Source organism: Pecten maximus, chromosome 13, assembly GCF_902652985.1.
Source record: "Pecten maximus chromosome 13, xPecMax1.1, whole genome shotgun sequence".
NCBI classification, from domain to species: Eukaryota; Metazoa; Mollusca; class Bivalvia; order Pectinida; family Pectinidae; genus Pecten; species Pecten maximus.
Window position 1 is genome coordinate 10,519,074 of NC_047027.1, and position 27,640 is coordinate 10,546,713.

At 35.9% G+C, this 27,640-nt stretch overlaps 1 protein-coding gene across 2 annotated transcripts in view; it reads right to left on the reverse strand.

Moving 5' to 3' along the window:
* Positions 1–10,437: 10,437 nt before the first annotated feature.
* Positions 10,438–27,640, reverse strand: part of LOC117341073 — a 56,131-nt gene continuing 38,928 nt past the window's right edge. For both annotated transcript variants that reach the window (XM_033902903.1, XM_033902904.1), the window contains exons 2-21: positions 27,448–27,510; positions 27,010–27,141; positions 24,629–24,760; positions 22,614–22,742; positions 22,173–22,301; positions 21,906–22,034; positions 21,649–21,777; positions 19,025–19,153; positions 18,523–18,654; positions 17,991–18,119; positions 17,577–17,705; positions 16,939–17,070; positions 16,046–16,177; positions 15,112–15,234; positions 14,713–14,838; positions 13,834–13,965; positions 13,446–13,574; positions 12,466–12,591; positions 11,756–11,881; positions 10,438–11,419 (exon numbers count right to left, since the gene is read on the reverse strand). In XM_033902903.1, coding sequence (XP_033758794.1) covers positions 11,319–11,419; positions 11,756–11,881; positions 12,466–12,591; positions 13,446–13,574; positions 13,834–13,965; positions 14,713–14,838; positions 15,112–15,234; positions 16,046–16,177; positions 16,939–17,070; positions 17,577–17,705; positions 17,991–18,119; positions 18,523–18,654; positions 19,025–19,153; positions 21,649–21,777; positions 21,906–22,034; positions 22,173–22,301; positions 22,614–22,742; positions 24,629–24,760; positions 27,010–27,141; positions 27,448–27,510 — 2,489 coding nt within the window. In that variant the 3' untranslated portion in view covers positions 10,438–11,318. The remainder of the gene's footprint in view (positions 11,420–11,755; positions 11,882–12,465; positions 12,592–13,445; positions 13,575–13,833; positions 13,966–14,712; positions 14,839–15,111; positions 15,235–16,045; positions 16,178–16,938; positions 17,071–17,576; positions 17,706–17,990; positions 18,120–18,522; positions 18,655–19,024; positions 19,154–21,648; positions 21,778–21,905; positions 22,035–22,172; positions 22,302–22,613; positions 22,743–24,628; positions 24,761–27,009; positions 27,142–27,447; positions 27,511–27,640) is intronic.

Below are 27,640 nucleotides of genomic sequence, written 5' to 3' on the forward strand. Positions count from 1 at the left end.
AGATATTTCCAAAATTTTCTATAAAATTCTACCGTTAACCCATCTGAACCTGGTGATTTATTCTTTAATAATGATAGGGCTATCACACTATTCACTTTCTTCTCTAGTTAGGGTTTTTTCAAAAGTGGTGTTCTCTATATATTGCTTTATTTCTGTTGGATCTATGTTTTTGGAAATAAAATTGTTTCAGTCTGTTTAAAATATCGCCTGTGTCATTAATGTGTTTCCGTGTTCATCTTGTATTTTTGAGATTGATTTTTGTGATTGTCTTTTATTTTCTAGTGATAGGAAGAACTTGGTATTTTTCTCTCCTTCTTTGATCCATTTAGCTCGTGATCTTATTTGTGTACCATATGCTTTCATTGCGTACAGGTCTTCTAATTTCTTCTCAGTTTCAGATATTTCTTCTTTATTTTCATTACTTCTATACATTTTTTTTCCAATTTTTCTCCAATATCTTTATTTCATCTTTTCTTTGTTGAGCTAATTGTTTGCTAAACAATATACCTTTTTCTCTTAGCTTCCCAAGCTTTTTCAATTTCATTAGGGTTTTCTCCTGCTGTGTTAATACAGTTGTGTGATCGCACAACGTTCCAAAAACATCGTGCGCACACCGTGCAGACATCGTGCGCACAAATGTGCGATGTGCGATACAAACCGCACAGCTAACGATAGGGTTATACATATTACGGAATAACTAGTTATACGAAGATATACGAAAAAAATAAAATTATGATATAAGATGGTCGCTTTTATATATACGTGCTGCATAACAATTGATTTCATTCATGGAACATGTATTACCTGTTAAGTTTTGCCATTTAAGTACCGTAATTTTGTCTCGCAAGTATTCGTGATGTTTTCGACGGCCTGTTGATACAGTGTACGTGTATAATAATCATTTAGATAACTTATTTAACTATACATCGGTATTTAGTTTCATTCCTAACAATTATTGCATATATTTCACCAAAAATATGATAATTAGCTGCCTCGTAAAATGTTAATCGTTGTATACCTTTTACAATCGTTCCACACGTTTGAATAATTAGAAGACGCGTTCTTCATTTTATATCGACCACTACTTAATACGGCAATACGTAGAGGATCGCTACTGTACACAATAATAACTCACGCTCGGGAAAGGGCAATTGTTTGAATGTAGACTAATTTAATATTCAGACAGAGTTTTCACGGCTAAAATTTTAATGTTTTTTTAGTGGTTCTTCCAATGGATTTAGGGGTGTACGCTAGACAGTGATCCACAGTATTCAGTGGACCACTGTGTCTCGTGGTATCTAGTGGACCGCGGTATCTGGTGGTCCGCGACATATCGTCGTATAGCGTGGACGTCCGCGGTATACGCTGATCCTTCACGGCTCGCGGTATAGCGTGGGCTTCTTGTCCACTCTGTGGACATCCGAGTGGACAGCCTCATTTTGTCCGCGATATAGCGTGGATTTAGCAATGGCCACTCGAGCTGTACTGTACATATCGCACATGTGCCGTTCAAATCGCCCATCGTTCGCACATTTTCCTGTACGATCCGTATCGCACAGATCGCAGATCGCACATCGCACATCATGGAACGTTGTGCGATCACATAACTGTACATTTATTTATCATTTTTAGGATACATTTTTCATATTTTTCATTTTGTAGTAAGCTGTTGTTAAGCTTCCAGTACCCAGGCCAATTGTGTTATTCTAATGTCAATCATTAATGAGACTGCTTGGTGATGTGTTACTTTAATCATTGCTGGCCTTATATCTGTTTCTATTATTTTTGTTACTAGGCCTTTTGAAATTAAAAAGAATTCTATTCTACTTGCCTCTCTCATTGAGTTTTTTCTGCGCCATGTGTATTGCTTTGTTTTGGGGGGTTTTTTTATGCGACAAGTGTCAACAATACCATGTTCTTTCTTTAACAGTTTAAGGTTGTTTACTAGCTTTTGTACCCTGTTTACTGACTTCCTATCAATGTTTTTCAGTTTTGAAATCTTTTTTATTCATCCTTTACATATAGTATACATACAGGTACATTATATTACATGGGATAATAATACAGACATATCATTACAGCAGTAAGATGTACAATACGTATTAAGTGATGAATAGAAAGAAAAAAGGATTGGTTGTTTTTTTTTGGAATACAGAGACGAACAAACAAACAACCTTCCACTCACGCTTTCTCTCATTTTAATATATTGTTTAAAGGTATAAAAAAAAGAAAAACTTTTGACTTACTTTTAAGTACATGTTATGATATGTGTGAAGAAGATCTGAAAAATTATTCACTTATATAGACCATTTTTTCACAAAACTATCATACTCCATGTTGTTTTTGTAAATTACTTCCTCTGTTTTTAGATACCAATCTAGTTCTTTTATGAATCCATTAATACAGGGGAGACAATTTTTAATTTTTTGTTGATAAATATGGAATTTTGCTATTAATACTAACGTATTGAGATATTTGACTTCTTGATCTTTATGTAACTTTCCCAAGATTACATCCGTAACATGTAATTGTAAATTAGTTAAAGTATCATCATATAGCTATACTTTGAAATCTTCCCAGAAGATTGCTACTAGTCTGCATTCCCAAAAAATGTGGACTATACTTTCTCTATGACGGTTACAAAAAGTACATAATGGAGAATCCTTTAGGTTTATCATATGTAGATATTTGTTTGTACTTATAATCCTGTGTATTATTCTATATTGAAACCATCTTAATTTACAGTCTATAGTGGATTTAAAAGGGATTATGTTTATTTTTTTCCACCATACTCTACCTTCTACCAAATTCAGTTCTTCTGACCATTTTGTAATGTATTTATTGTTTGTTTTTAAGTTTTTAATAAATAAATTATAAACAGAACGACCTCTTTGCTTGTTTGTGAGTATATAGTATATATGAATTGGACAATGTGGTAGAGAAAAGGTATGGTGTCTATTTTGAATAGCATACCAAGTTGCTCTGATGGCGTTACGTAAACCATAAAATTGAGTGATTGGAGGGTAAAAATTGTGTTTGGCACAAAATATGTCGTACGATTGAATTAGACTACCATTCTCATCTAGTAGATCATATACGTAAAAAATATCTCTATCTGCCCATCTCTTGAAGTAAATCGGTTTGTTATCTACTTTTATGTTATTATTGTACCATAGATGTTGATATATGTTGTCATCTTCATCGACACAATTTGAAAAGATGTATAGATCAGAAAGTACCTCCTTCCAAAAAATATTTTTAATTACATTTGCCTTATTTAAAAATTCTTTTCCGAATTTAAATATGGAGTTAATATTACAACCAATAATACTTTCGAAGATGGCTTTACATGCTCAGTTTGATTTTAGTATCCCTTGGACCCATGATCATTTTAGGGCTTTTATGAAGTATTCTATGTTGAACATTTTTAGTCCACCTTCCTCATAAGGTTTTATTATTTGGTTTCTTGAGATTCTATCATTTTTACCATTCCATATGAATTTGAAAAAGGTTTGTTCCAAGTCTTTTAAAACTTTTGGTTTCGGGATATTTGTAAATAAATGGATTAACTTAGGCAAAATTATACTTTTGATGACTGTTATTTTGCCTAACGTTCTTAGTAACCTTTTGGACCATGTATGTATAAGTGATTTTACTTCTTTTAGTTTCTCTAAATAATTTATTTCAGTAATTAGATGTGTATCGACACAAAGTTTTATTCCTAGAAACGTGAAGGGTTCATCAGTCCAGGTCAGGTCCTTTTCTAAGCAGATTCTATCAGCACTGTGTGCCTTGCTACCAATCCAGACACATTTTGATTTGTCAATATTAGGCTTAAGACCGGAGTATTTTGCGTATTGGTCCAAGATATTTAGTGTATTTCTGAGAGATCTTTCAGAACCATCTAATATGATGCTCGTATCGTCAGCATATTGTGATAACTTAATCTCCTTGTCATTTAATTTAATACCTTTGATGTTTTTGTTATTACGAATCATAATTCCTAGTATTTCTACACATAGTATGAACAGATATGGAGATATAGGGTCACCTTGTCTGCAACCCCTTCCAATCTGAAAGAAGTTAGAAAAAATTCCATGTTGAATAACGCATAAATTTGCGTTTTTTGTTAATGTTTTTATCATTTTTATAAAGTTTGGCCCAAAATTAAAAAAAATTAAGACTTTGTAAATGAAGGTCCATGCAATAGAATCAAAGGCTTTCTCAAAGTCTATTAGAACCAGTAAACCTGGAGTGTCCGTGTCTTTAGTATACTGTAATATATCGTATATTTGTCTGATATTTTCACCTATAAAGCGGCCTTTAATAAAACCTTTCTGGTCCTCGTGTATGATATTATCAATTACACTTTTAATACGCTGCGCTAAGCAGTTAGATAAAATTTTATATGATAAATTAAGTAAGGAGATTGGTCTCCAATTTTTAGCTCACCTGGCCCGATGGGCCGGTGAGCTTATGCCATGGTGCAGCGTCCGGCGTCCGGCGTCCGTCAACTTTTTCTTTAAATTGCTACTAGTCCTAAAGTATTGAATGGATTTTCACAAAATTTGGTCAGGAACATCCTTGGGGGAAGGGGAACAGAGTTCGTATACATTTTTACTCTGAACCCCCAGGGGCCTGAGGGGCGGGGCCAAATAGGGGAAATAGGGTTATTCCTTTAAATCGCTACTAGTCATAAAGTTATGAATGAATTTGAACCAAATTTGGTCAGGAACATCCTTGGGGGAAGGGGAACAGAGTTTGTATACATTTTTACTCTGAACCCCCAGGGGCCTGAGGGGCGGGGCCAAATAGGGGAAATAGGGTTAATCCTTTAAATCGCTACTAGTCATAAAGTTATGAATGAATTTGAACCAAATTTGGTCAGGAATATCCTTGGCAGAAGGGGAACAGAGTTTGTATACATTTTTACTCTGAACCCCCAGGGGCCTGAGGGGCGGGGCCAAATAGGGGAAATAGGGTTACTCCTTTAAATCGCTACTAGTCATAAAGTTATGAATGAATTTGAACTAGATTTAGTCAGGAATATTCTTGGCAGAAGGGGAACAGAGTTTGTATAAATTTTTACTCTGAACCCCCAGGGGCCTGAGGGGCGGAGCCAAATAGGGGAAATAGGGTTAATCCTTTAAATCGCTACTAGTCATAAAGTTATGAATGAATTTGAACAAAATTTGGTCAGGAACATCCTTGGCAGAAGGGGAACAGAGTTTGTATACATTTTTACTCTGAACCCCCAGGGGCCTGAGGGGCGGGCCAAATAGGGGAAATAGGGTTACTCCTTTAAATCGGTACTAGTCATAAAGTTATGAATGAATTTGAACCAGATTTGGTCAGGAACATCCTTGGCAGAAGGGGAACAGAGTTTGTATAAATTTTTACTCTGAACCCCCAGGGGCCTGAAGGGCGGGGCCAAATAGGGAAATAGGGTTACTCCTTTAAATCGCTACTAGTCATAAAGTTATGAATGAATTTGAACCAAATTTGGTCAGTAACATCCTTGGCAGAAAGGAAACAGAGTTTGTATAAATTTTTACTTTGAACCCCCAGGGGCCTGAGGGGCAGGGCCAAATAGGGGAAATAGGGTTATTCCTTTAAATCGCTACTAGTCATAAAGTTATGAATGAATTTGAACCAAATTTGGTCAGTAACATCCTTGGCAGAAAGGAAACAGAGTTTGTATACATTTTTACTTTGAACCCCCAGGGCCCTGAGGGGCAGGGCCAAATAGGGGAAATAGGGTTAATCCTTTAAATCATTATTAGTCATACAAGTATTAATGAATTTGAACCAGATTTGGTCAGGAACATCCTTGGAGGAAGAGGAACAGAGTTTGTTTAAATCTTTATTCTCAACCCCCAGGGGCCTGAGGGGCGGGGGGAAATAGGGTCACTCCTTTAAATCGCTACTACTCCTGAAGTATTGTTTATATGAATTTTTACTCTGTACCCCTAGGGGCCTAAGGGGCGGGGCCAAGTAGGGGAAATAGAGATTAGTCTTTTAATTGCTACTAGTCATAAAGTTTTAAATGAACTTAAACCAAATATGGTCAGGAATATTCATTGGAGAAGGGGAACCGAGTTGGTATAATGTTTTACTCTGAATCTCCAGGGGACTGAGGAGTGGGGTCTGATAGGGAAAATAGGGGTTAATCCTTTAAATCGCTATTACTTATTAAGTTACGAATGGATTTTAACTAAATTTGGTCAGGAACATCCAGAGAGAAAGGGGGGGAAAGAGTTTGTATAAATATTGAGGGGCCTGAGGGGCTGGGCCAAATAGGGAAATAGGGGTTACTCCTTTAAATCGTTATTTTCATAAAGTTATGAATGGATTTGAACCAAATTTGGTCTGGAATATCCTTAGGGGAAGGGGGAAAGGGAGTTTATATAAATATTGACTCTGACCACAAGGGGCCTGAAGGGAGGGCCAAATAGGGGAAATAGAGATTTGAGTTTTAAATGGATTTGAACCCAATTTGGTCAGAAACATCCCTGGTGATGGGGGAACAGATTTTGCATAAATGGTTACTGTGACCCTCAATCCCATAACTATGTATAGTATCGCTGGGCATTAAGGGATAAACACAATTTTTATGTAAAAATAGGCCAAAGGGTTTTCCCCACCCTAAGGGACTTAGTTTCTTTAAACACCATTATTGTGTAAAAATAATCCATATGGTCTTTCAGAGAGTACATTTTTGTATATGTATTGACAAATTGAACATGTACATTATTTTGACATTTGGTCAAATCCAACCAGGTGAGCGATACAGGCCCCATGGGCCTCTTGTTTAGAAATTCTCTTGGTTTGTTTCCTTTAGGAATAATTGTTATGACACCTTGCTTTTGAGTGATTGAAAGCTCATCTTTTTGGATCCCGAAGTTTCAGGATTTTAGTAGGTAGAATTTCAGGTCTATCCAAAAAAATTTAAAGAATTCTGCTGTGAAGCCAACGGGGCCGACTTCCTATCAATGTTAATATCTTGAATTTCATTCCAATCCCCTCCTACATTTATTTGAACTTGACATAATTCTGATAAAAGAGATTTTAGTTTTTTGAAAAATGTATTTCTGTGGTGTCTATTGTTTGGTGCATATATCTTTACTAGTGTGAAAGTGATATCATTTATGTTTGTATTGATCATTAAAATTCTGCCTTTTTATCTGACCATGTATTTATGATGTCATGGTTTAGATTATTTTTAATGAGTATAGATACCCCTCGGCTCTGGCTAGTTCCAAAACTATGTTGTATATCTCCATTCCATTCAGTGCTTCTTTTTTCTTTTTCAGTGAAGTGTGTTTCCTGTAAAAATATGGTATTTGCTTTTTGTTGTATTATCCATTGCTGTAATCTGCTGCATTTTTGTTTATCTCTAATCCCTTGTGTGTTTAGTGCAATGTATCTTGTCTAGCATAATGTCTCCCTTGACAATTATCACTCACTTTTGGCCTTTAGTTGACCGTTAGCCCCTTTTGGGGTCTGTCCCCAGGCCGAGACATATCAGAGTCTTTAAAAATGGTAGTTGCTACTCCTGCTTAGTGCTCAGATATTTGGAGTGGGACGACTGGTTCGGCCGTTGTCAGTATGATGTGACCGGGAGGATGTGCTGCTGGGTGTCTTCGGCAGTATGCTTCAGTGAGGTAGCACTATAAATCGGCAAAAGTTCCGGCCTATCACAAGGAGACTTAACACGAACACACCGCAGCCTCCCAAAACACACATACGCACTCACCGCACGCACGGGAGGCCGTCCTTAAATGACCTTAGCTGTTAATAGGACGTTAAACAAAATGAACCAAACCAAACTAAAGTCTAGCATGATAATTTTATAGGTAATTTGCAAACAGTTGTTAGTATGTTATATGTATATATATACATTATATATTACTGCAGATACTGCACACTTATACCTGCATATTTTATATATTACAGTCATATTTCATATATTGCTGCACACGTCATGCATTCACCGCCTGTATGTTTTACTGTACACATGGATCCACTTGCTTCATATGTTACTACACACCTGCATGCTTGATATATTTTACTGCATACATATATACACTTGCATACTTTATATATAGTTCTGCACATTCATACACCTTCATACTGTATATTTATTACTCAACACATACACCCTGCATGCTTCATATATATTACTGCACACTGCATATTTCATGTGTATTATTGCACGCATACATCTGCTGTATTTATATAATATATTACTGCACACATACATATGCCTACTTGTGCTTCTCTGCAGTACAATTCTATACATTATTTCCCACATATGTATGTAAATATCCACCATTAATTAATTAGATATAATATATACATGTATATCATAAGCTCTGAAAGGCATATTTTTAATAGTATTTTCATAGTATTCATTTCATCATTAATTCAAAGAAGGTGCAGTATTCGTATACAATATCATATGGCATATATTTTCATAAACAAGGGCACTTATTGTTTATATTTTCTTTGTATATAGTTACAAAGTATCTTTCATTCTACTATATCGATATCATGTACTATTATACACATTTGAAGAATAAGCATTTATTCCATATAATTTGTATTCACACTGTATGCCTTTTATAGTACATATTACTTTTTAGCACTTCCTTTGAAATCAATAAATTGTTAAATTCTGTATACTTGTTCATTTTTTATTGACTGTCCATTATTCCTGTGATATGGTCATCATTCACCAACATCTTTCGTTTTTTTTAATGTCTATCATCTGTTGGAGGGCTCAGTGGTGACCGGTTCTCATTTGATAGACTATTGGATTTCCGTGATATGGGTATTTTAGGTCTCTAGGTGGATTAGTCACTCTGAATAAATCTATCTCTCTAATGAAAACTGGCTTTGCGGTGTTTCTCACCTGGTTGGTGTCGGCCATTGTTGCGTCCGCGTAGGATCGCCCATCAGTCATTGTCAAAATTTCGGATATGCACGCTCAGCAGTGCGTAATACGGAAAAAGTCTAAAGTATTTATGCCTCACAAAATAAAATATCTTCTACACTATGAAAATCAGGAAAATGGCTTCAAAAATTCCATAAACCGAGATTTTACCTGGAGATGGTTTCTGTCCTCTTCCTTGGATCAAGGGCAGATCACTCAAGAATGCAATTATCTGTGTTAATTGTTGACCTTATCCAGGCAGTCACCTTTGTGTTGAAATATGAAATTTGTTATGTTAATGTGATGTGAATGAGCTTCAACCCACCAGCTCATTACGAGCACAGGATATTCTTGCTATCGTGTGTGTATTTAATCGCGCAAGTTCCGTGTATTATCAGTCCAATTGTCAGCTGGTTGGACGTAATTTGTTTAATCATCACATAGTTTTCCATACTGTTTAGGTAAAACACTATGAAAACAGTTATCATGTTGTTCTTTCTCCTATACTAAGATATATTTAATCATGTCTATTGTCAGCTCGTTAGAAAGTTTGCGTATTGATATCATCATAATAGATACCATTATCATAGGTCATCAGAAATAAGATTAAATCAATCAAATCGTTGCTTGTGATTGCTAATATTGACTTGTTAGAATACCGACATAAATACTGAAGTAAGGGTGATAAATTTGTACCTGCGGCCCCCTTGCATGATTGTGGGGGGCGTCTTATTTTGGGATCTTATCCATTCCCTTCCTAAATTAACGTCTTCCCTGACACAGCCTCGCGTTCGACCTTTAAGGGATATTGATGAAACTGGCCGCGAGTCTATAAAATTGACAGTTCATGTTCCAGCTTAGCTTTCAACATTTAAGGTGTATGACGATTGGTGACACCATTGTCAGTATAATGCGACTGTGTGGGTTGTCCTTCTTTGTATCGCCGACAGTATGCTTCAGTAAGGTAGCACTATCACTTCTGCACTATTACAAGGCGACAAACATACGCAGGAGAGGTCATCATGGACATGGCCTGACCAGTGGGTAGGACGTTAAACAAAACTAAACCAACCAAAATCAAAACGTTCACGCTTAACGTCGAGCTGATTCAGCACCACGGGGTTACCTTTTGGTTGATCAAGTTCTGGCAGCAAATTATCGGGACCTATTTTCTCAGGAAAGTCTGTTTTAACGTGTGAACGCGTGTGGCGCGTGTCTGTTTCGGGAGGCTGTAGTATGTTCTTGTTTTTCTAGTGATAGCGCGAAACCGATGCCGACTTCCTGATGGGTTTTAATATATCCTGGATTTTTCTTCTGTATTACCATAGTTCCTTCCTATGGCAACACTGATATATCATATATCAATGCTGTATCGGAAGTACTCGTTTTTTATTCTTGTCAGAGAACTGTGATAGAGAAATTGTTTAGTAGATGTCGGTGTGATGTTGAAGATATAGGTATAGGTTTCTCTTCGTAATGTTAAATAAGTGTTAACCCGAATACAAAAGTTGTTACTTTATTACACTTTTGTACAAATTCATGTATTATTACAGTCCTTCTGATGTTCAAAGTTATTTTTTCCTCGTCTCTTTTACTGATAAATACAATGGATATGTCCTCGCTTATTTATAACATTCATTAGTATCCGAACTTTCTCCGCACTTGTTCTGGTAGTATTACCTAGGATTCGTAGAAGGACAAACGTACGCAAGTTCATTAGTCATAATCACCATAAATGTACATACCACTCAAGTCTTCTTGTACTATCCAAGCTTATCTTTAATAGGATACCTCTGATTTATCAAGTGCCTACACTAAATTCATCAACAGATGAAGCTTTTTGGATTATACTCCCTTCTTACTTAAGAATACTGTTTTACGGTTTTTCAGCACCAGTACTGTCAAAACTCTCCATCTCCACTGGTTAAAGACCATCACAACTTCTGTTCATATTGAGTTGTCAGAGTAGATTTATTGACAAAATAGTAATATTATTATGCTTAGCTCTATAAATATGAAGGTCAATTTGAGATCACACTCAATGGACGAGTGGTATTATACCCGGGCATCCTCACCGATACTCGCTAGAGTTTATACACAATCCTTTCAAATCCAGTTTAAAACTCCCAAAGTGTGTGAGTTTATGGACTGATTCACACGGATGAGGTTCTGATGCGCCTGTCAGCAATAAATTGCATTTATAGATGTCATTTGATTTTAACTCGGGTTTTTTTAAATAAATCGGGAAGGCAATTAATTGTCTTAAATACATTATATTATCACAAAAATACCCCAGGTATGGCGTTTACAGTTTTTGAAGTGGTTACAAAAACCTCACTCGCGGAAATACCTGAAGATAGGTTCAAAAATGACAAACGAAATATCATTCGATATGCAAGACATTTCGATAGCACTTTTCCCAGAATTCTTCATCGAGAAATGGTAACCTTTCCTTCGTGTCGCTTATGATGTCTTCACTCTCACCTACAAAGAAATCAAACTTTCAGTTCAGATTCAGAAAAAGAAATCACTATACATAATCAGCAATCACCACTGGTTTAAACTTATTCGAAAGCTAGTACTCAAAATATCGCTTCCACTTCGCATGCTCATGTTCCAACAGGTGTACAATCCAATCAGTTTACCTAGCATTTTGGACACCAGCGCTTCTGAAACTCTGTTTCCTTTTAGATAAGTACTTATGTGGCTTTATCTAAAATCGTTTGTCCACTATTTAGTGAAATGAAATTTAGTTCATAGCTTAGAAAATGTAATTTTTTTTAAGGAATTGATTAAAAGATAAACTTAGGTAAAACTCACCGCTCAATAAGATAGTCAGAACTTCTAACGCAGTCGACGATAGCTCTGGATTGGATCTTCGCCTTTTTAGAAGACAAGTGATTGGTTCTAGCGCTTCTGACCTTGTCGCGTCACACCAAAGGATACCTGGATAAAAAATATATTGTTTATAAAATTCCGTATGATTATAGGCTAACTTAAGGCTATATTTTTCAACAACCTTTTGAGGTTTTGATCCTTTCTTGTTATCTTCCCTCTTCCGTCATTTTCTTTCGTTCATGCATGCGGTTTCTCTTTCTCAAATGCTTTGTTTTATCACGTCTTTAGTTTATGTCCAGATGTACATCATCAACCACCCCGACTTTTGCGAGAGCTTAAAACCAAAACAGCTAAACTCAAATATCCACATTAACGAGAGGTTATCAAGTAAAATAGCCATTGCGACCCGCACGTAGATTGTGACATGTCTTTCGACCTATTTCAGTCTTCCAAAACACATACACTAGTCGCATGCAGATCATCTCGTACATAGGGGCGATCGTCCTTAATTTGACCTTAAATGACAATAGCTGTTGATAGGAGGTTACACAACACAAGCTGTAACTATTTAGTCGCCTACTAGATATCAATGCTTTATTTAAATTTATTTCCTTTTACTGCACTCTATTTTGTTTCGAGAGGTGCTCATATCGTGTTTATCGTGTACAATCTTTTGATAAGCTCTTACTCACCTTCTTTGCCGACTGCTGAAAGAATGTTACAGCTATAAGTCTGCAGTTCCACGTTTTCTGAATACCGCCTCATCATGCTACTGACATACGTAATTTCATTCTGTAATCGATTGGAATCTGTGATCCCTGGAAGATAGAGGTAGACATTGATTATTGGTTTTATGATCCTTGTTTGTTAATACATATTTTTTACACAAAAGGTCGGGTGTTATTCAACGCCCAATGCATCATACTTTATGATAACGTAATCCATGGCGTTTATAAAGGCTGACACGTGAAGGCCGCTTCACACGTCTTAGGAATGCACACAGAAAATAGGTCGAATTTGTTTTTCTAATAAATATTTTTTGATATCAATTTAATGTGTTTAAGATAATAAACTTGTTAGTTTATTATGCTATGTCCAATAAATCTCATTGTTCATTGCTGCAAAGTTTAATAGTTTCGACTGTTTCTATTTTTTCTGTTTATGAGGATATGGGTGCAATGACCACGGAAAAGACGCCTACTGAGATAGACTCCAGAGTATGTGCATTTATGACTTTGTGTCCATCACTTGACTGTATTTTCGTATTTTTTAGTGCTGTATGCAATAAATTGCTACCATAGAAAAATATTAAAGAAAAATAGTCCTAAAAATATTAATGAAATATTTTTGGACAAACAGGGAATATTTAACGACCTATTCCGAATTTTCTTTGAAAGTCTTCTCACATTCAGATTCCTCAAGCTTAATGATATTAACTTGATTTATTGATACATGGGAGAGTACATTTTTATATAACGAGAAATGTCACAAAAAAGAATTGATTACCAGTATAACTAGAAACCTGAATCCCTCATCCTTATTTGTTTTGCACCTCACAACTGAATCCTACATTTAGTCATATACCAAGCCCGTGAGTTCAATCCAACGGATGACCTTTAACCAATGTTTTATTGATATCCGACATTGAAGTTGGACTTGACCTCTGACATACCTTTGTGAGTGATGCTGTCTAATGCCATTAGCCCTACAACTGCTAGACCCTCGTCTCCAGGATGCTCGCGTAGGTTTGCCATCATTACGTCCATTCCTCCTTTTTTCTGAATGTAATTCCGTAGATTTTCTGGTAAAATTATCCATAAACATGTTACATCAGAACCAATGAAAATCTTCAATATTTTATTGAAGTACTAGAAAGATATATAATTCCATGATAATTGATAGGACTTTAAACAATACTAAACAAAACTTTCCTAATATGAAAATTATTTCTGGCAATTCAGTATTTTTAATCTCAACATGTGACAAAAAAAGCTAATATTTTCAGTGTCTTTTTTTATCGCCTGCACTCATCGAAATGTGTAGATTCTTATGCGGCTTACCGTTGTGTTCTACGAGATAGGAAATGGCGCCACAACACACAGTTTGAACGCTGCTACATGCGTGGAATATCCTCATCACATCCAGAACGAGGCTCGCACATAACTCACTTTCCTGGACTGAACTGTTTTTGTCTACAAGTAAATTAATTTGTCACATATAGTACAATCAGATTTGTTTTACAGCTTCCCAATCGTAGTTTGGTTGATTGGGTCAGTATTACGTGGTATTGCTTATTATCGACATCAGGTATTGCGTTTGAAAATTATTTAATTCGTGGTATAATTATAATGTTTGCTTAGGTCAGTCAGCATTATTGGAGTAGGGGACAACTGGCTCGCCTGTTGTCGGTATAATGTGATGTAGTGGGGCGTTAACCCGTGTCCTCAGCTGTATAATTCAGTGAGGTAGCACTATAAAGTTGGCATTACTTTCACAAGGAGAAGAATATAAACATACTCTGGCCTCCCAAAATACGCATGCATACACTCAATGCATGCATCTCGCATATTAAGGGAGGGGGTCGTCCTAAATGACATTAACTGTTGATGGGATGTTAAACAATATAAACCCAATCCAAGATGCAGATAAAATAGCCATTTGAAAATCACGTGTTAGGATATATTTCTGTGAATATAAAAGGTGAACATTTTTCACCTGCACTTCACGTATTACCGTTTTCCCAGAAAACAAAGGAGTTGTAATAGTTTTACCTAAATCAACTAAAGATCAGGTATGGAGGGAATGCAACAAAACCCGTCAGTGTAACATAGGCAGAGGAAACACAAACCTCTGAAACCCTCGAGTCTGTCTACATCACACACGGGTGATTCGGTGTCCTCGTCTATTTTGTACGGACAATAACACTTGACTGAACTTACACATTGAGATAGCTGCTATCGTCTTACAACCGGACATCTGGACCGCCTTGTCGTCCTTTAAGACTGTCATGGTTTCTGCTAATCTGTCTAGATATTTGCCTGCAGTAAATCGGGACCTGCCAGAATCTGTTCACGAAAACAAAAACCCAAGTAGATATAGTCACAATTAATTTATATTACCTTAAAGATATGGAGTAGACATACTGTAGCGCAGTAATAATCACGTCACCAATGTTATGTTAAGACGGCGTCATCCACATTCACATTTTGCATTTAATTTGTTCTAAAGTATAAAATAACATGCAGATGAGTGTTATATTGTATTGCCGAATCAAAAATTGATGAATTGACAAATGAATGACGGACGGTGATAGATGACAATACACGAATAACACGAACCTGTTAATACGAGGTTCTCGTAATAGTGACAAAGTGAAAGGTGAAGGTCACTGTCGCCTTGGAAACGATGTATTGCATCGTACAGTACTTCTTCAGTAGTGTCTAGACAGGAGTCGTCTAACCCTGAAACATATCAGTAGAAAATATTTGCTTAATTAATTATTATACGAAAAACAATCGACAAAATTAATTATTATACGAAAAACGATCGACAAAAAATCGAGTATGTGTATTTCAGAAATAAAATTCTGGCGACACTCTGGCTGTGCAACGAATAAACAAGTGCCCTCCTTCGACCATGACATGTCAGCAGTAACTGAATGGTGAACCGATGCCGACTCTATTAGAGGGCTACAGGGTTACTTCTCTGAAGCATATTATTAAATACATCCAGTAGTATACCCTACCCGGTCACATGATACTACAGATATAGCTCACCTAATATACGTCATACTCTTAATTTCATTATCATAATCCAAGTTCTTTTTATCGTACCAGGATGAACTTCCAGGTGTTTCCTTTGATTTTGTTAAATGTATTATAATTTAATTTTGTATGAAACACGCATTTTCATTGGCTGAAATAAGTCTGTTATACCTCCATAACAAAATTTTTGACGTTGTGAAATGTAACGTCATTTTTGATTGGCTGATGACGTGGCGTAATAATTTATCACAGAAAAGAGTTCGCCAAAGAAAGTGAAATATCTTGGTGTGTATAAGACGAAATTAAATTATAAGAATTAACATTAATTATTTTTTCTGTTATACAGTCATAACAGAAAAAACTGGAGTGTACTCTAAATAAACCGCGAAGCGGTTTATGAAGAGTGTACACTCCAGTTTTTTATGTTATGACTGTATAACAGAAAAAATAATTGATGTTAATCCTTAAACATTATGTTGAACCTGCTGACATGATTTCCGCTACGTACCTGGAGCCGAAGGAACGCTGGCGAGGATACGGCATGCATAACTATGGATATCATGACGTTTTCTATAGCGAGATATAACAGATTCCATAACCTCCAGACCATCATCTTCCATGAAATAGTAACTGGAATCGTCTGAAATATACAAAGCGTGAAGTTATAAGATATGAAACAACAATTCTGGTCCGTACTCTATATTACTGTTGTGTGAGCCGAGTGTTATATGGGCCGAATAGAATAGGTTCTGATCTACGTCATCACTTGGGTCGGAAGGGCCATTTTGATAATGGAATCAACGGCAACACCAATCAAATTACAATATACATGTTCATTCTCACTACATTACATGAATTGTAACGTTGTGAGAATAACCATCTAGATTTTGATTAGATTGTTACAAAGTAAATCGACGTCATATCTGGACGATGTCACGTCATCAATGTAAATCGCCGTCAGATCCGGACTATGTCACGTCCTCAATGTTCACGTCAGATCCGGACTATGTCACGTCATCAATGTAAATCGACGTCAGATCCGGACAATGTCACGTCATCAATGTAAATCGACGTCAGATCCGGACAATGTTACGTCATCAATGTAAATCGACGTCAGATCCGGACAATGTCACGTCATCAATGTACATCGACGTCAGATCCGGACAATGTCACGTCATCAATGTAAATCGACGTCAGATCTGGACTATGTCACGTCCTCACGGTAAATTGACGTCAGATCCGGACTATGTCACGTCCTCAATGTAAATCGACGTAAGATCCGGACTTTGTCACGTCCTCCATGTAAGAACAGGATTGTACATTGCTACAACGGATTAACATGTCATATCAATGACCTTAAAACATGTCTCACTTTATATTTCACAGGGAAACTAAACGTACCTCCGCCCATCAGATTACATAACGTCTTCAGGCCACAGAGCACTATGTCTGTATTGGTTTCCATCTCCTTCATAGTTGCCAGTACCGCAGATACGCCAGAATTTGCCGCCACTTTGTTTTTGTTTTCCGGCACTGTGTAACAGTCAATGAAAATTGTATATGTTTTGAATTATACGAAGTCACGCTCATGATGTATCATATCAGGCAGTATTTTATCATTTGGTCTTAGAATTTAGACAACAAACTGAGCCGACTGCTTAATTAATTTAGTGTTTGATCAAATATATTCATTGGTTTGGTGATAATAGAAACGGGTGTCATTGGTCACCTTAATCAATGATATTATATTTCCCGATACAAGTTATAAGGCTTGACAACTTACATGTAGCTCACGTATTGCTTATGTAGTTTGAAGCTTTTATTATCGAGAGGAACTTTTTATATTTATGATATATTTCATTTTTCGTAATTTGCCAGGAAACGATATATACTTGGAAACTGAAGTTGATAGAGTAAATTAAACTCAGTTTCAGATTTCCTTTAACATATTCGTATTGGCTTACAACGTTTGTTGCAGTCCATCAAAAATATTTACACTTCTGCGCATTACATGTATTTGTGATGACGTCACAACCTACCGTCTGCTGTGATGTTGGTTAACGCCATACATCCATATGTCTGTATCTGTTCTTGGCGATCGTGGGTCAACATGGCGGATACGACTGCCTTAGATCCTCCGTCATTCTCTATCAATTTCCGGAGTTGTTCTACAAAAGAGGAAACGTGTTTTTGTACAAAGTCTTCACAGCTAGCAGAAAACACATGAATTTGAAATGTTCCATCATATATATCCATGTTCAATACCAAAATATACAGTTAACCATTTTGAAATGAAATCCAAGAATATTCCTAATGTCTGATGTTTCGCCTGCTTGGATTTTGTCCGTAACATACAAGAGCCTGCGCATTTTATATAAATGGATATTTAGTTTTCACTTCATCGAACTATACGTTTACAAATGTTTTTCTTGTGGCAAAGAAACAGTTCATACCATTCACAGCGACATTCCCTAGAATTCGACAACCATGTTCCTGAAGTTCCGAACTGTCCGGAAATGACGTCATAATGTTGACAGCAGATCGCACGCCTCCAGTCCTCACTAGCTTTTCCTGCATCTCGCCTGACAAAGAAAGAGCAATTAGTTAGTATTCGTCAGCTTAAAATATCAATAACAAAAATATAGGGGAAACATTTTCTGTGTAACAAAGGTAAGTTGCAAGACGAAAGTAGCATATATTTAATCATTGTTTCAATCCGGAATTTGTCAATTTGTATTACTTGTATGTTTTCGATTTATAAAATGTTTTCCTCGTATCAATTCGTTCTCAGTAAAAATATTCTGATATTTTTTATCCACGGCCATGAAAATAGCATATCATGTTAAAAAATAAAAATGTTATATTTTCTTTAGGTATATCCATGGCTGATAATTACGAAGCAGTGACCAGTGTCATAAATTGAGATCGTGCCTACTGCTGTATTCAGTTTCCACTCGGAATAATATGTTACTTATATTGACGTACTTGACATCATTACGATTTGACCAATGGCGAAGAATACTTGGTGTTGTATTTCTAAGTTTTCTGGGAAATGGCACATCGTGTCCATGACAACGCTGAGTACTCTGGGGTTGACCACGTGTTGAAGTGTTTGTTCTGTTGGAAATTCAAACAAAACAAAACTCAGTTTTATACTTTATATTTAAACAAAACGCCGTCTAGGAGTTTATTTGATGGCGATCGCCAAACGTCCATAAAAGCGACTGGCTGGCAGCTTAACGTGTTTAAACGTTCCACATTATATATTTTAATCAGTTATAATGCTTTATTACCAAAGTCTCAACGCTTATGACTTAATGACAATCGGGAAAAATACAAAATACATTACGGAGAAATTGTCTGCGACAGGCAACGACATTGATGATAAGAACACATGTCCACGTGTACGTAGTTTCTTTATCAGTGAGATATAAAGACGAATATGAAAATGTTTAATATATATTAAGATGCGAGAGAACAACTGTACCGTGAGCTGAAATGTTACTGATTGTCCAGCAACCGTATTCTTGTAAGGCCTCTTCCTTTCGGAACCTCTCGAGGGTCGCCACTATAGTGTTTATTCCGTTGTTTTTACAAATGTTGGCACAAGCTTCCTCTGAAATTATAACCCAAACATCGTCAATCTTAATCCAAACCTATTTAATGAATGCTTACTAGTGTTGATGATGGAAAGGGACGGTTGGTTGGTTGGTTGGTTGGTTGGTGATTATGTGGGCGTGTTCTGCACACATCCTGCACCATTCAGAATTTTGTTTTAAGTTTGTAACAGCAATACCGAGTCTATTGGTATCAAATGACATCTCTCTGGTAATGTTTTCAGAACACTATTGGTATAAAATGACATCTCTCTGGTAATGTTTTCAGAATACTATTGGTATAAAATGCCATCTCTCTGGTGATATTTTAAGAGTACTGTTGTTATAAAATGAAATCTCTCTGGTGATGTTTTTAGAGTACTATTGGTATCAAATGACATCTCTCTGGTGATATTTTAAGAGTACTGTTGTTATAAAATGACATCTCTCAGGTGATGTTTTAAGAGTACTATTGGTATAAAATGACATCTCTCTGGTAATGTTTTCAGAATACTATTGGTATAAAATGACATCTCTCAGGTGATGTTTTAAGAGTACTGTTGGTATAAAATGACATCTCTCTGGTGATGTTTTCAGAATACTATTGGTATAAAATGACATCTCTCTGGTAATGTTTTCAGAATACTATTGGTATAAAATGACATCTCTCAGGTGATGTTTTCAGAATACTATTGGTATAAAATGACATCTCTCAGGTGATGTTTTCAGAATACTTTTGGTATAAAATGACATCTCTCTGGTAATGTTTTTAGAGTACTATTGGTATAAAATGACATCTCTCTGGTAATGTTTTCAGAATACTATTGGTATAAAATGACATCTCTCTGGTAATGTTTTCAGAATACTATTGGTATAAAATGACATCTCTCAGGTGATGTTTTCAGAATACTATTGGTATCAAATGACATCTCTCAGGTGATGTTTTCAGAATACTATTGGTATAAAATGACATCTCTCAGGTGATGTTTTAAGAGTACTGTTGGTATAAAAATGACATCTCTCTGGTAATGTTTTAAGAGTACTGTTGGTATAAAATGCCATCTCTCTGGTAATGTTTTCAGAATACTATTGGTATAAAATGACATCTCTCAGGTGATGTTTTCAGAATACTATTGGTATAAAATGACATCTCTCAGGTGATGTTTTCAGAATACTGTTGGTATAAAATGACATCTCTCTGGTGATATTTTAAGAGTACTGTTGGTATAAAATGCCATCTCTCAGGTGATGTTTTAAGAGTACTGTTGGTATAAAATGACATCTCTCTGGTAATGTTTTCAGAATACTATTGGTATAAAATGACATCTCTCTGGTGATATTTTAAGAGTACTGTTGGTATAAAATGCCATCTCTCTGGTAATGTTTTAAGAGTACTATTGGTATAAAATGACATCTCTCAGGTGATGTTTTAAGAGTACTGTTGGTATAAAATGCCATCTCTCTGGTGATGTTTTAAGAGTACTATTGGTATAAAATGACATCTCTCTAGTAATGTTTTGGAAAATAAAATGCCATGTTGAGCTGGTAATAGGACGTTAAACAAAATAAACCAAACCAAACCATGCTATCGCTATTCAGAAGGACAACAACTTCATAGACTTGAGTGTGGTGGCTTGTACCTCTACCGCCTTACCTTTAGTTTGCCAGATGCACATTATGCAGAATATGCAGCATATATTAACAACAAACAGAAAACAAATAACCTTTGGAAACCGTATTATGTGGTTTAACATCGTGTCTGGAGATCGTTGCGTACACTGTCAAATAATATCAAATCGTGCCTGCTGTGGAAAGTTATCTTCCTATATCCTCACGGTATTGCAAAAATTTAACAATAGTTACTTTGTATCATTAATTTTTGATAAATAGTTGTGCGTATATTTCCGTCTCTAACATTTTTTACCTATTGACTCATCGCATTTACTGAACAGAGCGATCTCGTTCCCTGGTTACTCAGAAATGTGACGAAGACTTTTACACCCCAGGTAATTAATATTTCATTTATAGACTCAGAGTTATGTTCTATGACGTAATTGAACTCGATCATGGACATTCTTTTTATCAACCTAATAGAAGATTTTTAAAATCTCGGGCCAAGATCGTAGCTGCGGCATATTCAAATGAATGTTTTTCTTTTCTAAATGGATAATGAGTCTTATTGAAAGACTGAAAATTCAAGATTCCTTAAATATATAAGAAACTTGAAGATATGTATCTATACGCTTAAATAATCAATTTCAAAATATGAATGAACACGTGATTCATAAAGGAATACTAGTGCATTGATTTGATACACACACTTTCACCAGAAGAGTTCTGATTGGGTTTCTATAGCGATTTTTTCTTACGAGATATCGTTGCATCTTTTCCTTAGAACCCCGCCAGCAATATGTTGACAACTTTAACTGTTTTTTGCCCAAATTGTAGCTCCCGTAATTACGTTATTGATCTGTAGATATTATAGATAGTACACTTAATTTATAACAATAATTACCAAATTTGGTAAGACAAGCCAATGCCCAACATCCACATTCCTGTAGTGTGTCAACTTCCGGCGCTGATGTCATAGCAACCAAGACTGCTTCTACTGCGCCTGCGTTAACAACGTCCATGCAAATCTCATCTAAAACAAAAAACATTCAGACTCGTTATGTTAGTTAGATGTATGCATGCTGGGTAGTAACTGTGTATGTCGGTCAGTTCATGAAAACTGAAACAGATTTTCTATCTTGCAATATATTCTCAACTCACCATGCGCAGAAAAACAGCCAAGTGCTCGGCAGCCATTCTCCAAAACTTCGGCATTTTTCGGGAAACTTCGTAGAGCTTCGATGATGCAGTGGACACCGCCAACAAACATGATTGACTGAGCAACATCAACTGTTCGATAAATAATGGCAAAATATCATTAAAATGTTATACTGGACAATGAAACCATTTGTATGCAGGTCTTTACATAACTGACCGATCTCTTCCCAAGAATATCATAAAAAATGGCAAACAGCTTCGCATACCTACCTTTGTTGACGAGGTTTCCGAGAATAAAACAACAAAGTCTGGCGACATTATAGTCATTCCTTTGGCATGACATCTTTGCGAGGATTTCCGAATGGCCCGCTTTCTTAACAATTTCTTCGGAAAGTTCCTCTGTAATGCAATATTCAAAGTAGGTGTACAGAATAGATATAGTTACACAAAGAGAGACAACTACGCATATTCCGTCTTTAAAATGCATATGATTATATAATCAATATCTCCCAGAATACATTGCAGCCTCTATAACACTTTGGGAAAAGTATCGAGCCAAAACGAGATTCTTAGATAATGTTCTCGCACTCCATAAAGACATTAAATGAACGTGTATTTACTACATATGTTAATAATCGTTTTATATAGTTTTAAACTGTATATTTTTGTCATTTTCTGATAGATTTATCTAGGTCATTCTGAGATGGATACCTGTGAGCGAGATGTTGCCGAGTATTTCCAGGACGGAGATTAAGAGCGGACTGTGGTCGCCGTGGGTATGGAGGACCTGTAGTAGGGTAGATGTCCCGTTCTCACGACACATCTGTACACAACTGGCCTCTGTGTGAGACGTCAACAAATTAAAATATAGATCTGAACAGTGTGTCAGACAGAAACATCAACAAATCAAAATATAGATCTGAACGGAGTGTGTCAGACAGAAACATCAACAAATCAAAATATAGATCTGAACGGAACAAAAGTCTGACATCTTTAAATTAGCGTTGCCACTCGTGTTACAAGCATTACGTGACATAATACTATACTTATGACCCAAATGACGGCACATATCGCGGAACTCATGACTTCGTTCATTAACGTACGTATAGATGTGAACTTATTTCCCTTTGTCACTACACAAAAAGTACTTGTTGACCGCCTAGCAAAACATGCTCTAAATCTGCAACAAACAAATATCAAAATACCATATACAGATTTCAAACCTGTACTTAGTTCTGCCATCCAGAGTAAATGGCAACAACGCTGGTCTCTCGAGACGAGCAACAAACTTTCTAAAGTACAACTTAAAACATCAACACCAAGTCGGAAGGATCGTAGAGAGGAAATAGTCCTCTCTCGGCTCCGTACCGGGCACACATATCCTACTCATTCGTTCCTTTTGAAACGAGAGGATCTACCGGTGTGTTATGCATGTTTTGCTCAATTCACAGTGGGGCATTTTTTTTAATATGATGTTCCGATTTCAAGAACATTCGTGATACATACTTTCGAGTCCCGGATATGAGAACCCTTTTCAGTTCCGTGGATTCGAAAACAATATTTAGCTACTTGAAAGAAATCGATCTATTCTATAGACTTTGATGTCTTTTATATGGACCAACCAACCAATTGTTTTCCCATAGACTTTAGTGTTAACGTTCTGGAGTATTTCATTCAAATCTTGAATTCAATATGACAATTATAGTTTATAACAAAGGTTTAGGGTCTGATATAACACCTAATCAAAAAAAAAGTTGGGTCCTTCAGCTCAAATTTTCCCATGGTAGCCATTTTGAAAATGGGTGAATTTCGCAGTAAAAATTCTCAAAAATCTTAAATGTATACCTGTTAATTATTATTACCTGAACTTTTGGGGAAAAATCAATCGGACTTACGAAATTTATATCAACATTTCTTATTGATAGTTACCTATCAGGCTACATATCTATTTTCTCGCTTCATAACATACTGGCCAATCAGTGGCTGCCAGACATTTTTCCTTGGCTCAACTTTCTATGCTTGGTTGGTTGTTCCCTATTTACGTTACTCTCTTTGACGTTCTCTACATATCACAAAGTTCACATAATCTATTCGTACGTATAAATATTTTACCATTTTTTACCAACTTTTTTATCATAATGATCTAAATATACAATACAAATGCTTTTAAATTGTCAAATTTGATCTGATTTTAACGTTAAAAATAAAAAACGATAGTATAGTGTTTGGCCCTTAAATGACCCTAGTTGTCGATGGGCCGTAAAACATAAACGTAGTTACGACAATAACAAGGCATATTGATCAATGATTCATTAAACAAATTTCAGGGTAAGGATAGTGGAAAATAACGAAGTTTTTGATGGTTCGGTGTTAAAATCGTTTACTTGTTCTTAATCTCTGATGGAAGTTTGGAACAAGTGGATTATCTTTCCGGCTCCACATCAGATGACCAACAGAGTGAAATATTTTAACACAGAATCCATACGTTTTCAAAAGTGAAAATAAATGTGTCCATTTATGATATTAACTGTCTACAATGTCTCGTGTTGCTAAGGCTACGGATAACATATCGGACAGGTTACAAAAAAAGACAAGAAACGCACAATATAGTTTTGTGAAAAAGTAAGTGTTTCTGCATATGTGCATAGATAGATACACCAACTCCATAGATGCACTAACCTTATAAAATATCGTGAGAAAATTATCTTTAAGAAAGTCTGATTTACCTGAGTTTGTTGACAAGGCGACTAGCGTTTTACAGGCAGCAAGGAGGAGCTCCGTTTTATCCATGAACTTAGACATGGCTGCCACCATAAACGATATCGCTTCCTGTTTCTTTATTAAAACTTCGATGTCGTCTGCAGTTATACAAAATAATTTGGTTCAAAGATCTTGTGACTGTAAGGAACATTACTACAGGTACTCAGAATATACATGTGTTCAATCGCGTACGCGCGTATATCAAAACATGCATTCCTTTTCTGCGGAATGGCAGGAAAGTTCTTTATGATAAGAGTGTATAGTTAAACTAAAGTACATTATAGTGTACAGTAAAACTACGGTACATGTAGAGTGTACAGTTAAACTACAGTACATGTAGAGTGTACAGTTAAACTACAGTACATGCAGAGTGTACAGTTAAACTACATGTAGAGTGTACAGTTAAACTACATGTAGAGTGTACAGTTAAACTACAGTACATGTACTGTACAGTTAAACTACCGTACATGTAGAGTGTACAGTTAAACTACATGTAGAGTGTACAGTTAACCTACAGTACATGTAGAGTGTACAGTTAAACTACAGTACATGTAGAGTGTACAGTTAAACTACAGTACATGTAGAGTGTACAGTTAAACTACGGTACATGTAGAGTGTACAGTTAAACTACAGTACATGTAGAGTGTACAGTTAAACTACATGTAGAGTGTACAGTTAAACTACAGTACATGTAGAGTGTACAGTTAAACTACATGTAGAGTGTACAGTTAAACTACATGTAGAGTGTAAAGTTAAACTACGGTACATGTAGAGTGTACAGTTAAACTACCGTACATGTAGAGTGTACAGTTAAACTACAGTACATGTAGAGTGTACATTTAAACTACCGTACATGTAGAGTGTACAGTTAAACTACATGTAGAGTGTACAGTTAAACTACATGTAGAGTGTACAGTTAAACTACAGTACATGTAGAGTGTACAGATAAACTACAGTACATGTAGAGTGTACAGTTAAACTACCGTACATGTAGAGTGTACAGTTAAACTACAGTACATCTAGAGTGTACAGTTAACCTACAGTACATGTAGAGTGTACAGTTAAACTACAGTACATGTAGACTGTACAGTTAAACTCGGTACATGTAGAGTGTACAGTTAAACTACAGTACATGTAGAGTGTACATTTAAACTACCGTACATGTAGAGTGTACAGTTAAACTACATGTAGAGTGTACAGTTAAACTACATGTAGAGTGTACAGTTAAACTACAGTACATGTAGAGTGTACAGTTAAACTACATGTAGAGTGTACAGTTAAACTACATGTAGAGTGTACAGTTAAACTACATGTAGAGTGTACAGTTAAACTACAGTACATGTAGAGTGTACAGTTAAACTACATGTAGAGTGTACAGTTAAACTACAGTGCATGTAGAGTGTACAGTTAAACTACAGTACATGTAGAGTGTACAGTTAAACTACATGTAGAGTGTAAATTTAAACTACCGTACATGTAGAGTGTACAGTTAAACTTCATGTAGAGTGTACAGTTAAACTACATGTAGAGTGTACAGTTAAACTACATGTAGAGTGTACAGTTAAACTACAGTACATGTAAAGTGTACAGTTAAAATACATGTAGAGTGTACAGTTAAAATACATGTAGAGTGTACAGTTAAACTACATGTAGAGTGTTACTTAAACTACATGTAGAGTGTACAGTTAAACTACATGTAGAGTGTACAGTTAAACTACATGTAGAGTGTACAGTTAAACTACAGTACATGTAGAGTGTACAGTTAAACTACATGTAGAGTGTGCAGTTAAACTACAGTACATGTAGAGTGTACAGTTAAACTACAGTACATGTAGAGTGTACAGTTAAACTACAGTACATGTAGAGTGTACAGTTAAACTACAGTACATGTAGAGTGTATAGTTAAACTACATGTAGAGTGTACAGTTAAACTACATGTAGAGTGTACAGTTAAACTACAGTACATGTAGAGTGTACATTTAAACTACAGTACATGTAGAGTGTACAGTTAAACTACAGTACATGTAGATTGTACAGTTAAACTACAGTACATGTAGAGTGTACAGTTAAACTACATGTAGAGTGTACAGTTAAACTACATGTAGAGTGTACAGTTAAACTACAGTACATGTAGAGTGTACAGTTAAACTACAGTACATGTAGAGTGTACAGTTAAACTACAGTACATGTAGAGTGTACAGTTAAACTACAGTACATGTAGAGTGTACAGTTAAACTACAGTACATGTAGAGTGTACAGATAAACTACGGTACATGTAGAGTGTACATTTAAACTACAGTACATGTAGAGTGTACAGTTAAACCACAGTTACATTGTATGTATTTACCGTCATCGGCGAATCGCTCCATATCCACGCACGCATTTATCTGACTCTGGTAGTTGTCTGGCTGTGACTTCATTGTGTTGATGACGTCACTAATCGACAAACGTCGGACGCCATTGTTGCTTGGTATTTCGTCTGACAAGTACGAAACAGAGTATAAAATCAACACAGTTTTAAAAACAAAAATACGAAACCAAATGTAAAACTGATACACCTATCGAAACAAAAATACGAAAACAAGTATAAAAGTAGCATAGGTATCAAAATAGAATATTAACAAAGGAACTAGTTTACAAAAAAAAAGGTAAAGTAAAACCAAATACGAACGAAATGTAGAAAACTGACTATAAAACAGAACTGATTTTTATCCAGCAAAAAAAACAATATTTGTATTTGCTTATTTATTTTGAAATTACAATACATTAAAATTGTTATACTAACTTTGAGGAGGCATTTTGTCCAGTAGTCTTCGTTTTTCTGTATCCAAGTATTTGGAATCGTCAACTGCAATAGTTAAAATGAATGTTCAAAGATATAAAAAAGGAATAAAAAAGACAGAAGTTCGCTGTGTGGAAAGGTAAACCACGCTTGTCAAACTGTCGTCACCTAATTCGGTTGAACCATCGAAATGATA